Source organism: Paroedura picta, chromosome 1 (genome assembly GCF_049243985.1).
Source record: "Paroedura picta isolate Pp20150507F chromosome 1, Ppicta_v3.0, whole genome shotgun sequence".
Classification (NCBI taxonomy): Eukaryota; Metazoa; Chordata; class Lepidosauria; order Squamata; family Gekkonidae; genus Paroedura; species Paroedura picta.
In genome coordinates this window covers 91,049,978-91,066,826 of record NC_135369.1, presented here as the reverse complement: position 1 = coordinate 91,066,826, position 16,849 = coordinate 91,049,978, and the positions used below count along the sequence as shown (strand labels likewise).

Genomic DNA, 16,849 nt, shown 5'->3' with positions numbered 1-16,849 from the left:
CTTTTTAAAAACCCCAAAACACTAGCAGCAATGAATATTTGTTGTTTCAATGTCTCAGAAAGACCGTTTTCGCTGGCGTAGGAGCTGGCACTTAATCTTTTACACGCTCTTCAAGTAAAAAAAAAAAATTCCCCTGATGGGTACAATTTCTGGCCAAAATTACAGGCAGTGTCGAACAGGGGGCTGTATTGTGCTCGAAAACATTAAAGACAATTGCAGAAGGGAGGTTTGTTTTACTGTTAAGCACTTCTATGGAGGGACTTCAGCCGAAGAAGCCTCACTTATTCGTTGCTTTCGTTGGTTTAAGGGGGAAAAATGGCTATCACGTCTCCAGAAGCTCGGGGGAGAGAGCTAGGGAGGGACATTCTTTCTACTGCTATTTTGAGAACTCACATGTCTTTCGCTGATGTGTTGCAGCTTGTGCTCAGAAGTGTAGCATTTTTTTCAGAGGGAATCCACTTTTCTGGATTTCCCCCTGAGTGATATAAAATTCTGATTGTTGCTGGAGTTTGGCAGGAGTTTTGGGGTTTGTTTACGATGTCATGTGGAATGTTAAATTAATAGCGTTTACAAAAGATAAGACTTTGGCTACATTTAAGTTGTGCGGAATGGCCCTAAGTTTACACTGAGGTTTGTTACTGTTGGAATATGCAAGAACTGTCGTGTGTATAATTCAAAAGGATATGAGTATCGGAGGAGATGTGTATTTAGCATAGTTAGACTGATGTTTTTCAAATGTCCTCCAGAGTCCTGATTGGCTCATTTGGAGACTTCCTGCTCCTTTGAGCAGACTTCCTTCTTGCTTGTCTTCAAGAAGAAAAAGAGCTGATTCTTATATGCCACTTTTCTCCACCAGAAAGACTCTCTACCAGAAGGATTCTCAAAGTGGCTTACAATCATCTTCCCTTTCCTCTCTCCACAATAGACACCCAGTGAGTTAGGTGCAGCTGAGAGAGCCCTGATATCACTGCTTGGCTACAACAGCTTTATCAGTGCTGTGGCACTGTGGCACAACAGACTCAATGCAGAACAACAGTTAGCCTGTTAATTGGGACTTTCTCTTTCCTTTTCTTTTCCAAGTTTGTTTCTCTTCATAATAAAACTATTTTATTCTTTTAAGCGGCCTGGTGCTTTAGTCCCCTTTGCATATATAAACTATCTCAACAGTTACTTAGGAAAGAAATAAAAGTTCGTTATTGTAAAATAACTCCATACCAGATAGGAAAGGCAAAACAAATGTTTCTAGTTATCTGCCTGAACTATCTGTAGCTTCTAGCTACCTGTAGAAGAGATTGTAGATAGTATGGCCAGCCCTCATGGTGGAAAGAGGAAGAGAAAGAGAAGGGAAATGACCAGAAGGAAGAAATCTCTTACAGTAGCATTCTGGATAACAAGGGACAACAGTTGGAGTCCCCCTTCACATGGTACTCTTGAGACACATTCATGCCCTCAGGGATGAGGCAAATGAGGAAAATTAAATGAGAGGAAAGGGTCAAAGAGCCCTCCTCTTTCTCCCCACCAAATGACTTTCCCTCTCCAAAACAAGTTGGCCCAGTGACTGCATTTGGAAAAGAAAAAATATATAGGGCCATACTTGGCAGTCTTATTCAAAATGCAAATCAGGTCTATTCAACAGGGCTAATGCTCAAGAAAATGTTCTTAGGATTGCATGCTGTGTCTAAAAATGATCATGTTACAAAATGTGGTGTGCACCTCCTCTCTAAAATAAGGAGAACCTGTTACATAATAATGCACATCATAAGAGCACTTTCTCGGATCTTTCATGCAACTGTAGAGAGAATTTTACATTACTGTACTTTACATTGAAAGCTGAAATACTACCCTGTATTGCAGTGTTGGCAGAGAATCCAGCAGGATCACTATGTAAAGCTCATATTCATTCTGTAAAATATAATGAAATCACAGTGTTGGAAAATAGCTAAATTTGGAATAGAAAAAAGAAACAAAATCTTCTTTCTCCCTTCTTTATCTTTTAAATTTACTCTTAGATGCATTGGAGTTTATATGAAACACCTGGGATTAAATTAACAAAATTCTAACATAATTTTACAGATCTCACCAATTAAGGATATTAATCACAGGGTATTTAATTGGCTAATTGGTAAATTAGGCAATAACATTAAAATATATTTGCAAAAACTGCAACTTATATGAGGATACTGCAATATTTATTTGCTGATAATGACATAATTTCTTTCAAGAATTAAGTACTTGAAGATTTTTTTAAAGCGACCATTCATGTTTTGAACACCATCTTTTTGTTTCTCATCACCGGCCCTCTGAAATCTAGAATAATCCCCATTGCATAACATAGTACAGCCCACATGCTATACAAATGAACAATTTCAAAGCAATGGCTAATACTGTTCCACTGACAACACTGCCCTCCTCTGAATCAAGGAAGCCAATGTAAAAGGCAGTTCTGCCAATGGAAGAGTCTCTTTCATCAGGGGAAGGCTTCTTGATCTGGAGGAAGTCACGGTTAGCAAGGCAGCAGGATACAACCATTGAGGTGTTCTGGTTAGAGTACCAGGCTAGGACAGGGAAGACCCAGGTTCAAAATCCTACTCTGCCATGGAAGTATACTGAGTAACCTTAGACCACTCACACACTTTCAGCCTAACTTATCTTGATGGTATGAGGACAAAATGAGTTGATGTTATGAGGACAAAATGGGAAAACATGATAAGTAGGGTCACCAATTCTGGTTGAGAAATTCTTGGAGATCTGGAGATGGAGTCTGGGGAGGACAAGGTTTGGAAAGGGGAGGGATCTCAGTAGTGTACAATGCTATAGAGTCTACCCTGCAAAGTAGTCATTTTCTTCAGGGGAACTGATCTCTGTAGTTCGGAGACGAGTTATAATTCCGGTAGAACTGAGGACCTTCAAAACAAGCTGCATTAAATATTAGGAACACTAGAAAATACCTTCACTTCTTTAAGAATGTCACCAAAGATCATAGAGCTGTTGCAAATGTCTTCAAACACATCACCAACAGCCTGCAAGCGGTTAAAGTGGGGTCGTGTGCAATCACAAATATTCCGAAGTGCCTGGAAAGAAGTCAAACTACAACATTGATATACTGTCCTGATAATTATATCCCAGGTCTTGTAGATAATAACCCCTGTCCCAAAAAGTTCACCTAAAGGCAAGCAGATTCTGGAGAGAAACTGTCTAGTCAATCTCCTGGAAAGTCAGAGATCATATATATATATCAACATGTAGCATACTCAGGTATATGTAAAGATAAATAGAATCCGGTAGTATATTAAAGAGTAACAAGTTTTCATTCTACTTTTGTAGACCCTCTTCATCAGACACATGTTCTCATTTCTTGAAATCTTGTAATACTTGTTAGTTTCTAAGGTGCCACAAGATTTGAGTTTGTTTTTGCTCCGACATGTGTAAAATTATTAAGGAATTATACTCCATGTTTATGAAATTAATATAGTCCTATAGACCAACTTTATTCAATGAGAAAGATCTTACTGAAAAAATCTCTGGCAGTGTTATTTTAATGTGAAGAATGGCCCATCAGTCAGAAATCCAAAAAGAAGAGAAAGAAGAAACTGATGATGCCAAGTATCTTTATTCCAGTGATATATAAGTCTTATGCTGCATGGAGATTTTTTAATTTACTAATAAAAGAATATTGGTTCCAATGTCCAAATGGTAAACCATTACCAATATGTAAAGGAGACAAACTTTGTAAGATTCTACTGTGGTCAGTTTCTTTTTTCTCTTCTTTTTGAATGCTATTTTAACACCTCTTGGTGATTCAGGACTAGCTTTCCTGTTGTAATCCTTTCTATTCTCTTGATTATGACTTGCTGGTACCAGACATCCTAAATTTATTTATTTATTAGATTTTTTTATCTAAATAAGTCAATATAGAGATAAAGCCTTCTCGGTTGTTGATTCCTAAAAACTGTATTCAGAGTTCCACTCTCTTTGAATGTGGAGTAATCACAGCTACAAACCATGGTTTAGTTGTTTTGGCTTGTCATTGTTAATTCAACTACCCTCCATTAATCAATTCACTTCCCTTTTCAAGCCATCTATGTTATGACTTGTTGTTGTTATGTGCGAAGTCGTGTCCGACCCATCGCGACCCCATGGACAATGATCCTCCAGGCCTTCCTGTCCTCTACCATTCCCCGGAGTCCATTTAAATTTGCACCTACTGCTTCAGTGACTCCATCCAGCCACCTCATTCTCTGTTGTCCCCTTCTTCTTTTGCCCTCGATCGCTCCCAGCATTAGGCTCTTCTCCAGGGAGTCCTTCCTTCTCACGAGGTGGCCAAAGTATTTGAGTTTCATCTTCAGGATCTGTCAGGGTTGAGCAGTCAGGGTTGATCTCCTCTAGGACTGACCGGTTTGTTCGCCTTGCAGTCCAAGGGACTCGCAAGAGTCTTCTCCAGCACCAGAGTTCAAAAGCCTCGATTCTTTGACGCTCGGCCTTCCTTATGGTCCAACTTTCGCAGCCATACATTGCAACTGGGAAGACCATAGCCTTGACTAAACGCACTTTTGTTGGCAGGGTGATGTCTCTGCTTTTTAGGATGCTGTCTAGATTTGCCATAGCTTTCCTCCCCAGGAGCAAGCGTCTTTTAATTTCTTTGCTGCAGTCCCCATCTGCAGTGATCTTGGAGCCCAGGAAAATAAAATCTTTCACTATCTCCATTTCTTCCCCATCTATTTCCCAGGAATTGAGAGGGCCGGATGCCATGATCTTTGTTTTCTTGATGTTGAGTTTCAAGCCAACTTTTGCACTCTCCTCCTTCACCCGCATCAACAGGCTCTTTAGTTCCTCTTCACTTTCTGCCATTAGAGTGGTATCATCTGCATATCTGAGGTTGTTGATATTTCTCCCTGCAATCTTGATCCCAATTTGTGACTCCTCTAATCCCGCATTTCTCATGATGTGCTATGCATACAAGTTAAATAGGCAAGGCGACAGTATACAGCCTTGCCGAACTCCTTTCTCAATTTTGAACCAGTCAGTGATTCCATGTTCAGTTCTCACTGTTGCTTCTTGACCTGCATATAAATTTCTCAAGAGACAAATAAGATGCTCTGGTATTCCCATCTCTTTAAGAACTTGCCACAATTTGTTATGCTCCACACAATCAAAGGCTTTAGCATAGTCAATGAAGGAGAAGTAGACGTTCTTCTGGTACTCCCTAGCTTTCTCCATGATCGAGCGTATGTTGGCAATTTGATCTCTAGTTCCTCTGCCTCTTTGAAATCCTGCCTGTACTTCTGGAAGTTCTTGGTCCACATATTGCTGGAGTGTAGCTTGTAGGATTTTGAGCATAACTTTGCTAGCATGAGAAATTAGTGCAATGGTGCGGTAGTTTGAACATTCTTTGGCATTGCCCTTCTTTGGGATTGGAATGTAAACTGACCTTTTCCAATCCTGTGGCCATTGTTGAGTTTTCCAAATTTGCTGGCATATTGAGTGTAGCACTTTTACTGCATCGTCCTTTAAGATTTTGAATAGTTCAACTGGAATGCTGTCACCACCACTAGCTTTATTGTTGCTCAGACTTCCTAAGGCCCATTTGACTTCACATTCCAGGATGTCTGGCTCCAGGTCAGTAACTACCCCACCGTGGTCATCAGGGATGTTAAGCTCGCTCTTGTATAGTTCTTCTGTATAATTTTGCCACCTTTGTTTAATCTCTTCTGCTTCTGTGAGGTCCCTACCATTTTGGTCCCTTATCATACCCAACTTTGCATGAAACGTTCTCTTCATATCTCCAATTTTCTTGAAAAGATCTCTGGTCCTCCCCATTCTATTGTTTTCTTCTATTTGTTTGCACTGTTCATTTAAGAAGGCATTCTTATCTCTTCTAGCTTTTCTCTGGAATTCTGCATTCAATTGGGTGTATCTTTCTCTTTCTCCCTTGCCTTTCACTTCCCTTCTCTCCTTAGCTATTTGTAAAGCTTCCTCAGACAGCCATTTTGATTTCTTGCATTTCTTTTTCTTTGGAATGGTTTTAGTTGCTACCTCTTGTACAATGTTGCGAACCTCCGTCCATAGTTCTTCAGGCACTCTGTCTATCAGATCTAATTCCTTAAATCTATTTGTCACCTCTACTGTGTATTCGTCAGGGATATGATTTAGTTCATACCTGAGTGGCCTAGTGCTTTTCCCTACTTTCTTCAATTTAAGCCTAAATTTTGCAACAAGAAGCTCATGATCTGAACCACAATCAGCTCCTGGTCTTGTTTTTATTGACTGGATAGAACTTTTCCATCTTTGGCTGCAGAGCACATAGTCAATCTGATTTCTGTGTTGACCGTCTGGTGATGTCCATGTGTAGAGTCGTCTCTTGGGTTGTTGGAAAAGAGTGTTTGCTATGACCATTGTATTCTCTTGACAAAATTCTACCAGCCTGTGCCCTGCTTCATTTTGTACTCCAAGGCCAAACTTGCCTGTTATCCCGGTTATCTTTTGGCTTCCTACTTTAGCATTCCAATCCCCCATGACGATAAGCACATCATTTTTTGGCGTTGCTTCTAGAAGGTGTTGTAGGGCTTCATAGAACTGATCAACTTCATCCTCTTCAGCAGCAGTGGTTGGGGCATAGACCTGGATCACTGTGATGTTGAATGGCTTGCCTTGGATTCGAACTGAGATCATTCTGTCATTTTGGGGATTGTATCCCAAGACTGCTTTTCCTACTCTCTTATTGATTATGAAGGCTACTCCATTTCTTCTGCGAGATTCTTGTCCACAGTAGTATACCTGATGGTCATCTGAATTAAATTCACCCATTCCTGTCCATTTTAGTTCACTGATTCCTAAAATGTTGATGTTCAGTCTTGTCATTTCTTGTTTGACCATGTCCAGCTTGCCTTGATTCATGGATCTGACGTTCCAGGTTCCTATGGAATAAAAATCTTTACAGCATCGGACTGTCTTTTCGCCACCAGTTACTTCCACAAATGAGCGTCCTTTCGGCTTTGGCCCAGCCGCTTCATTCATTCTGGCGCTACTCGTACTAGCCGTCTGCTCATCCCCAGTAGCATATTGGACACCTTCCGACCTGAGGGGCTCATCTTCCGGCGTCATATCGTTATGCCTATTGGAACTGTCCATAGAGTTTTCATGGCAAAGATACTGGAGTGGTTTGCCATTTCCTTCTCCAGTGGATCACCTTTTGTCAGAGCTCTCAGCTATGACCTGTCCGTCTTGGGTGGCCCTGCACGGCATAGCTCATAGCTTCACTGAACTACGCAAGCCCCCTTGCCACAACAAGGCAGCGATCCTTGAAGGGGGATGTTATGACTAGCAATGGGCATATTTTTATTTTTTTATTTTTTATTTATTTAGATTTATATACCGCCCTCCCCGAAGGCTCAGGGCGGTTTACATTAAAACTAGTAAATGATACATGAAACAGTCTTCGTTAAAACATACAGTGATTAATAACAGTGGTTGTAACCATATAACAGAATAATTTAACAGTATAACAATATAATAAAATAATATAACGATGGAATAGTGCAATACCACAACAGGTCCAGAGCGCTCTGGTGGAGTTCTGGGAGGAAGGGGGGGAGAAGGGGGGAGGGGGAGGAGCGGTGGGGGAGTGGGGGCCCTTCATTCACTGTTGGTTGTGCCTGGTCTCAACCAAATGCCTGGCGGAGGAGCTCCTTTTTGCAGGCCCTGCGGAACTGTTTAAGCTCCGTCAGGGCCCTGATCTCCTCCAGGAGCTCGTTCCACCAGGTGGGGGCCAGGACAGAGAATGCTCTGGCCCTGGTGGAGACCAGGCGGACTTCTTTAGGGCCAGGGACCATTAGCCGGTTGGTGGCGGTGGAGCGCAGAGCTCTTTTAGGGGCATAGGCAGGGAGGTGGTCCCTCAGATATACTGGGCCCTGACCGCGAATGGCCTTGAAGGTAATTACCAGAACCTTTAGTCTGATCCGGAATTCAACCGGCAACCACTGCAGTTGGTGGAGAATGGGCACCAACCACTGCAGTTGGTGGAGAATGGGCACCAACCACTGCAGTTGGTGGAGAATATTGACTTGGATAAGCTGAAAAGAACCCAAATCAATGCTGATACAGGTACTTTGGGGGCTGTCCAGATCAGGGTGGCTGAATTGTAATTTGCCCATAATGTGGCTATTTAAAGGTACCTCTCCCTTTCTTTATGGGATCAGAATGCAAAGTTGCCTATAAAGGTGGGACAAGCATTTAAAGGGAATGGCCAAGGCACTGAACAGCTGATGATGACAGCCACGCCCCAGCTTGGGGAGGAATTTAAAGGGAGCAGGCAGTATGGCTGTCATTATCAGCTATTAGGCAACTACCCACTGCCTTTAAATGCTCCCCCATGTACTTTCACAGGCAGTTTTTAGAAGATGGGGGGAACATGCATGTGCAAAACCTCTGAAACTTTTCAGATTTGGCTGAATCAAAAAAAAGTGAAGAAGTATTTGCGCATTTTAGATTAGGCCTGAATCATTTCAGGCTGAATCTAAAATGGTACATTTATGTGTGTGTGCAAATTCCTAGACCATCACTACATCCACTGGCAATGAATTATACAATTTACTCATTCACTTGATGAGTAAAGAAATGCTTTCTTTTGCCCATCCTGAATCTACTGCTCATCAGCTCCTAGAAGACATAAGTGCAGTCCTATACAAAGTTGTTCCAGTCTAAGTCCATTAAAATGAAATTAATGGGCATAGATTGGAGTAACTCTCCTTACTATAGCATGAATAAATGGTATATCTAGCTCACTACACTAGACAAATAAAAACATAAAAGAGATCAAAATATTAATGAAGAAGCATGTAATAATAAGTAACCATGGGGTGGGGGTCTAGTTTCAAATGCTATTTAAAGGATCAAAACTAAAAGAAATTCTAAGAATAGGTGCCCAGTTGTTCTACTGATCAGAGAGCAGAACAAAAGAACAAAAACATAAGGACATTTACAAGGTATTAGAGAAATTGTAAATGAACAGATAAAAAGAGGAGAATCATTCATAAGAATGCAGCAAGAAAAAAAAACAAATACACTGCAAAATTTATCTGAGATGAGATGATGAGAAATGGGAAGAAAAAGTAAAATAGCCTTAAAATAACGCCAGTATAGGAAAATTAAGGTGAAAAATGCATCTAGAGAACAGAGAGGGGCATGAATGGGCTTATGAACTAAAGATAATGATGAATTTTGGCTGGTTCATGGTTTGCAAAGTAAAGTCCATGACAGGTCAGCTGGCCTGAACTTTTGAGTAGCCCATGACAGTTTATGAATGGATACATTTGCAGACAGACTGCCTCCTTTCAATCAAAATGTTTACCAAGTGTTGAAGCAATGGGGGAGGGGTTCTCCAGCCTTGGAAACACGAATAGGGCCCTCCAAAGCTTAACACGGCACTGCTGACTGCCATTAATAAAGTTCCCATTCTGCTCTATGGGATCAGAATGCTATATATGCCCTTAGCTCAGCTCTGCAGCCTCACCTTTGTTGGCTGTTGGCAGTTAGAGAGAAAAGCTGAGAACTTGTTAAAAGCAGAGCACATTCATTTATTAATGATTGTGAATACCTCTCTCCTGATGGGGTTTGGGTACTAGGTGGACTCAGGATTCTGAGTCATCCCATGTTGTAGCTTGACTAAAATGTGATGGCTTTAGAGTCCCACAGAACTCCACAGAACCCAGTTCTATTTCACTCCTGCATAAGAAGGTAATCCAGTTTCTAAAAACTTAATTAATCAATGATAGTCCATACCAAAATGGCACCTTGGGAATCTGAGCAGAGACCTAATTATATTTTTCTCTTTGTATTCCTAATAAAAGATGATGCAGTAAAAGTGCTACACTCAATATGACAGGAAATTTGGAAAACTCAACAATGACCACAGGATTGGAAAAGGTCAATTTACATTCCAATCCCCAAAAAGGGCAATGACAAAAGAATGTTCAAACTACCGCACCATTGCACTCATTTCTCATGCTAGCAAAGTTATCCTCAAGATTTTACAAGCTAGGCTCCAGCAATATGTGGACCGAGAAATCCCAGTAGTACAGGCAGGATTTTGAAGAGGCAGAGGAACTAGAGATCAAATTGCCAACATACACTGGATCATGGAGAAAGCTAGGGAGTTCTGCTTCATTGACTATGCTAAAGCCTTTGATTGTGTGGAGCATAACAAATTGTGGCAAGTTCTTAAAGAGATGGGAATACCAGAGCATCTTATATGTCTCTTGAGAATCTTATATGCAGGTCAAGAAGCAAGAGTGAGAACTGGGCATGGAATCACTGATTGGTTCAAAATTGAGAAGGGAGTTTGGCAAGGCTGTATACTGTTGCCTTGCCTATTTAACTTGTATGCGGAGCACATCATGAGAAAGGCGGGACTAGAGGAGTCACAAATTGGGATCAAGATTGCAGGGAGAAATATCAACAACCTCAGATATGCAGATGATACCACTCTAATGGCAGAAAGTGAAGAGGAACTAAAGAGCCTGTTGATGCGGGTGAGGGAGGAGAGTGCAAAAGTTGGCTTAAAACTCAACATCAAGAAAACAAAGATCATAGCATCCGGCCCTCTCAATTCCTGGGAAATAGATGGGGAAGAAATGGAGATAGTGAAAGATTTTATTTTCCTGGGTTCCAAGATCACTGCAGATGGGGACTGCAGCAAAGAAATTAAAAGACACTTGCTCCTGTAGCAAAACTAGACAGCCTCCTAAAAAGCAGAGACATCACCCTGCCAACAAAAGTGCATTTAGTCAAGGCTATGGTATTCCCAGTTGCAATGTATAGCTGCGAAAGTTGGACCATAAGGAAGGCCGAGCGTCAAAGAATCAAGGCTTTTGAACTCTGGTGCTGGAGAAGACTCTTGCGAGTCCCTTGGACTGCAAGGCGAACAAACCGGTAAGTCCTAGAGGAGATCAGCCCTGACTGCTCCTTCGAAGGCCAGATCCTGAAGATGAAACACAAGTACTTTGGCCACCTCATGAGAAGGAAGGACTCCCTGGAGAAGAGCCTAATGCTGGGAGCGATTGAGGGCAAAAGAAGAAGGGGACGACAGAGAAGGAGGTGGCTGGATGGAGTCACTGAAGCAGTAGGTGCAAACTTAAATGGACTCCAGGGAATGGTAGAGGACAGGAAGGCCTGGAGGATCATTGTCCATGGGGTCACGGTGGGTCGGACACGACTTCGCACCTAACAACAACAATTCCTAATAACCGAATAACTTCTTATATTGATGTGGATTAGTTTGTACCTTCATTAATTTATATATATTTATAATTAAATTTATATACCACCACTCCCAGCAAGCTGGCTTGTGGTGGTTCACAATAAAATATTTCATAAAAACACAATATAATCTGCTACTTATTTACTTACTTGTGCCAATTTTTTTTCATGTTGCTCTGCTGATTTGCTCCCAATGAAGTCATTTTCCAGCAAATCTTTCTTGGCAATAAAATCCTTCTGAAACTGCATGAATTTGTGAAACTGGTCCATTTTGGTCACACCAGCCAAGTAGGAAGGAAGGAATTGGTATTCATCTTTCGTCTCCTCAGTGACACAAAGCCGACTGTTCATAGTTGGTTTATATTTCAACATTTTCAGCTCTTGAACATCTAGCTCTTCTCTTATAAGTGGCTTCTGAAGTATACCAGCTCCTTCATCCATTTTCTTAGCTGTTTCCTTTCCTTCTATGTCCGAAGGAGGAGAACCTAAAGAAACACTTACTAGAGTGCCAGAGCTGGCCCGGGATGCCCTAGGTTGACCAAATGAATGAGCTGCTGATCTAGCTCGAATGGGAGTGGATGTGGCATCATCAGCAAAGTTGGCCAAAGTGTACTTTGTCTTTCCAGTTACCTCACTGAATATTTCAGGTGTGGTGAACTGGGGTTTTTTTGCAGTGATGTATGCTGATTTTTTGCCACTTGCCCAGATATTATGCTTTATAGATTTGGGGGGTTTATAAAGCTTACTAGGGTTGAGGTGGCCTGAGATGTAAAGTTGAATTTCAGCTTTGTGGTTCTTTTCCACTCCATCTATTAGGTCTGAAAGACTGTTCTTCTGTTTCCTATCTGTCATGTATAAACTGGACACTGTATTGCACAAACAGGTTGTTCAACTTCAGATGAAGTTCAGTTACGTAAAATATTTTAAATTCACCGGGTAGTCTATTTAAAGCAGCCTAACCATACTTAGCTGGTATGGCTTGTAGATTAACTTAAAGGATATTTTAAACGATCTTACTCTGAGGGAACACTTGCTAAGCATTTAGCACAAGACCAAATATTCTTTGTAGACAGAGTCACAGACTTGAAGCAAATTACAAATTTCTTCAGCAGAAATAGCCCAAACTGCTGGCAAACGATCAGTGGGAAATAGCCAAACTGGCCTTCCAAACTAAGACTGGACCTCCATTGTCTGATTCACAAAGAACATCTTCTGAGCCTTTGCTGTGTGCATGTGCATCCACCTTTTGATGGCTGTTCCTTGGAGGAACTGTGATAAGAGGAAAAGTAGGGATATATGACAAAAACAGAATTTTAAGGGACCTGCCAAGAAATTACCTATACATACTGCACCTGCACAATTCTTTTGCAACAGTTCTACCTAGCACCATGAAAGTAGTGTGTGTGTGTGTGAGAGTGTTCCCCACCTCTAACTGGCATTTCACACTGCCACTCTGAACAACTGTAGGAGAAAAATAAAATTTAAATGCTGCTGGCAGCTGACAGCCTGAATCCCCTCCCAGATAAACTCCCAGAAGTAATGTTACACTTCGCTAGGAATTGGTCAAAACTTGATTGTAAAACCATAAAGTTTCTCCCAGATGTGATGTCTGTTTTCTCTAGAAAAACATGGAAGTGACATCATGCTGTTGCTGATGGCCAGCTCCCCCAATCTCCCATTAGTTGCTAAGCCAAGCCTGACAATACTATCATAATTTGGTCTGTCTTCCAGCTATGATGTTTAGTGTTCTTGCTATGAGCAAGTTGCTTTACTTTTAGATCATGACTCAATGCCCTCCAAATGTAGCCCATATGATCTTGTACTAGCAGCAGATCAAGGCCTTGGCTGACAGATTGTCTAAATGAGTCACTGTGAGACAGTCCCATAGTGTGCTGCAACACAATACACCTGTGGATCCCACTGCCTGATGTGTTTTCATTGCTTAGAAACTGACTGATGCTGAAATACAGCAACAGGGTAAGCATACGTTTGTATTACCATTAGGTAATCCCTCATCTACCCCAGTTGCACAAGCTGGTTCTTTTTCCTTCATTATTCTTTATTAATGCTTGGATGGAAACAATATTAACAATAAAAGTACCATCCCAAAGAGCAGCATATCCCTTTTGCTTTTAGCCATCGATTCATTTCAGCATCAGTTACATAAAGCTCCCCTCCCAAAGAAGCAAAGGACTTCTCCTCCCCTCCCCACAAATAATCTAACAAAGCCACCCATTAAAACGGAGACATATTTAAACCAGACACTCACTCACATTTCACAAGCTCCACAAAGTATCTGGCATAACTGCAACCTTTATGCTGATTTGCTACCAAGGAGACCAGTCAAACATTCTGAGTTCCACTTGGGTTCTCCATGGCAGTTAAGCAACAATACAGGACTGGACAGGTCTGCTCAAAAGCATGCTGGCACATTTGTGATAGACAAAGGCTCATTTCCTTTCTTACACCAGACACAAGGATAGTTGGGTATAACATTCAGTGGAAATTTCCAAACTGCAGAATCTCAAAGGTGAAAAGGTTTTTCTAAGCTCTTTCTACTGAATATACAAACAATATGTGTGCCCCTGCTGTGTGACCTTGGTTATGCCAGCCACACTGGAATAAGTGAGGCAAAGGTGAAGTGAGAGGAGGTGTAAAAGGCAAGCAAAAGACTGTAACTGGTAGTCTGAACAAGGTCCCCAAATTTGGAAGCTTTTATGGCTATGGGAAGACTGGATCTTCAATTTATTAGGAAAGTTACCAGTACATTGCTGCCACAGAAGCCTGTTGGTGTTCAGAAGCAAGCCAAGAGCTCCAATGGTGCTGCCAGTTCAGCAGCCTGTCCTTCATTGCCACCACTGGAAAGAGATTGATCTTATCATTTACTGTATGTTTTGTTTTCACTGCACTTCTATGTTGCTGTCTCAGCTGTGCCTATATAAACAGATATTTCTTGGTACTTCCATTTGAGAGATGGTGTGCCTATTTTGCTTCTCACGAAATCATATAGCAAGATTATTTGGAAGCATTTGAATGCAGAAAATACTCTTATCTTGACCCGGGGGATCAATCACATACAGTTTTGCAGGTATAAGAAAACGTAGATAACATTGGAATCATGCCTTAACAGTAAGTTGCTGGGCTTGAAGAGGACTGTCTGGTATTGACAAAATATATTCAAAGTGAGGAACATTTCATTTTCTGTATCAGCACTTTTAATGCACCATTAGGAGCAAGGGAAATTAGACCTCTGAATAGATGGCATGACATGGCTTAAGGTTTCCATGTCAACCTCAGTCTTTACTTTTAGTCCATGCAACACCATGCTACCCCACAATCTGCTGCCTGACATGGAAGGTGACACAGTGAAAATGTAAGATAAAGGAATGCACCAAAAACATAAATAGATCTGTATAGACATGCCCTATGAACCTGTTGACACAATACTATACACACTTGGGAACAGATCAAAATATGAAAAAGTGGACCCTAAGGATATCTTTAAACCACCCGCGGCGTGGGGCGCCGCGGACTAAATAAAAGAGTAAGGGCTGTTGGGAAGGAGTTAGGGCGGGCCCTGTCTGGGATAAAAACTTAGAGGGGCCAATCAGGAGCCGCAAAGCGGCTCCTGATTGGCCCCTTCGAGTGTTCATCCAGGGCCAGCAGCCAATGGGAAGGCGTGCGAAGCGCACCTCCCCATTGGCTGCTTCAGCCGGCTGGGACTCAGTGCAGTCTGCCAGACCACGCTGACAGTCCTCCAGCCGGCCTGCTGCTCCTCCTGCTTCTCCCGCCCGCTGGAGCGGCCTCGCCGTGTCGTAGATGCAACAAGGCTGCTTCAGCGCCCGGGAGAAGCCACAGCCATCGCCCCCAGTGAGTTGGGGCCCACTCCGCCTTCTCCTCTGCCAGCCGCCGTCGTCTCAACAAGCACCCCTTGCTGCCGGCCCACACACAACTGAGGGCCTGCCGGCCGCACGCGCTGCGGCCACATGCACCTGTGGCTGAGGCGGCGCCGCCCCCAACGAGCACCGGTCACCCACCTTCCCATGCTGCAAGGAGCAGCCGGCCTCGGCAGCCACCCCAGCGCTGACGAGACTTCGCCCACCGGCCCACTCAGCCACGAGCCGCGCTACCGCCCGCTGTTCGGGACTTGGGGAGGGTGGGGGGCGGGAGCCGGCCTTCTCTCGCCCCCGGGAGCGGCCTCGCCGCAGTGAGGCTGCTCCCGAGGGCGAGAGAACGCCGTTTGAGACTTGGGGAGGGTGTGGGGGGCGGGAGCCAGCCTTCTCTCGCCCCCGGGAGCAGCTTCGCTGTGGTGATGCCGCTCCCGGGGCCGAGAGAAGACCGGCTCCTAGCGCCCATTTTATTGCAGAATAAAATGGGCTTTATTTCTAGTAGAGGATGTTTCTACAGACTTTGGATAATCCACAGAATTACACAAAAATCTGGAAAGTGAAAAAAATGCATGGGGGCTAAGCCTGCAATTTTTTTAAAAGCAATGTCTGCTCATCTGCACAGATATTGCCAGAGGAAGAAAATACAATCTGGCATTTGGGGTTGCAGAAGACCAGGATTAGGGAATTGGGGAGGACATGGGTGCGACAAGGGGGAAGAAAACTGGGAGCCTGTTAGATACTTCTATAACTCTGCAGGCAAAGTGATCTGTGAAAAGAAAGGTTAGGAGAATTCTCTCACCTGAGTGCACTTGGTAGTTGCCCCCACCCTCTCATCAGTTAGATCTTGAGCCTCTTTGGCCACATTGATTGCCTTCTGTTTCATCTTATATAGGACATTTCTTCTTCAGTCTCATACCTGGACATAGAGCTGTAGCAAGTTATCCTTCCTGAAGTTACTGTTCAAAATAAATTAAATGTACCTATATGAATATGTCATATAAGATGTGCCTCTATTTTTGTAAGTAATTTTTTTTTACGACTGGAGTCAGATCATGTTTGTAATCTATTCGAACAACATTTTCCCTTTAAGCAGGAAACATGGTGGACTGGGGCTACTGTGTAAAGTTTCTGTGCTTCCAATTGATTTTTTTTTACATTTAACTCAATAGATTATGAGCCCAAAGTCTACCAGAAGCTTAGATTAAGAGCCCGTAATAAATGAGTTGCCAGTACTCAAAATAAATCATAGAATCATAGAGGGGCCATACAGGCCATCTAGTCCAACCCCCTGCTCAACGCAGGATTAGCCCTAAGCATCCTAAAGCATCCAAGAAAAGTGTGTATCCAACCTTTGCTTGAAGACTGCCAGTGAGGGGGAGCTCACCACCTCCTTAGGCAGCCTATTCCACTGCTGAACTACTCTGTGAAAAACTTTTTCCTGATATCTAGCCTATATCTTTGTACTTGAAGTTTAAACCCATTACTGTGTGTCCTCTCCTCTGCAGTCAGCAGAAACAGCATCCTGCCATCCTCCAAGTGACAACCTTTCAAATACTTAAAGAGGGCTATCATGTCCCCTCTCAACCTCCTTTTCTCCAGGCTGAACATTCCCAAGTCCCTCAACCTATCTTCATAGGGCTTGGTCCCTTGGTCCCAGATCATCTTCGTCGCACTCCTCTGTACTCTTTCAATTTTATTGACGTCCT

General features: G+C 42.7%; 1 protein-coding gene across 8 annotated transcripts in view; it reads right to left on the bottom strand.

The window, feature by feature from the left end:
* The window catches only part of C1H6orf118 (chromosome 1 C6orf118 homolog), an 82,564-nt gene extending 68,971 nt beyond the window's left edge, over positions 1-13,593 (bottom strand). For 6 of the 8 annotated variants that reach the window (XM_077347903.1, XM_077347907.1, XM_077347910.1 and 3 more), the window contains exons 1-4: positions 13,527-13,593; positions 11,404-12,522; positions 2,949-3,071; positions 1,843-1,902 (exon numbers count right to left, since the gene is read on the bottom strand). In XM_077347903.1, the coding sequence (XP_077204018.1) occupies positions 1,843-1,902; positions 2,949-3,071; positions 11,404-12,105 (885 nt within the window). In that variant the 5' untranslated portion in view covers positions 12,106-12,522; positions 13,527-13,593. Of the gene's footprint in view, positions 1-1,842; positions 1,903-2,948; positions 3,072-11,403; positions 12,523-13,522 lie in introns of all 8 variants that reach the window. The other 2 variants (XM_077347898.1, XM_077347928.1) reach the window with 2 other exon arrangements.
* Between the last annotated feature and the right edge of the window lie 3,256 nt (positions 13,594-16,849).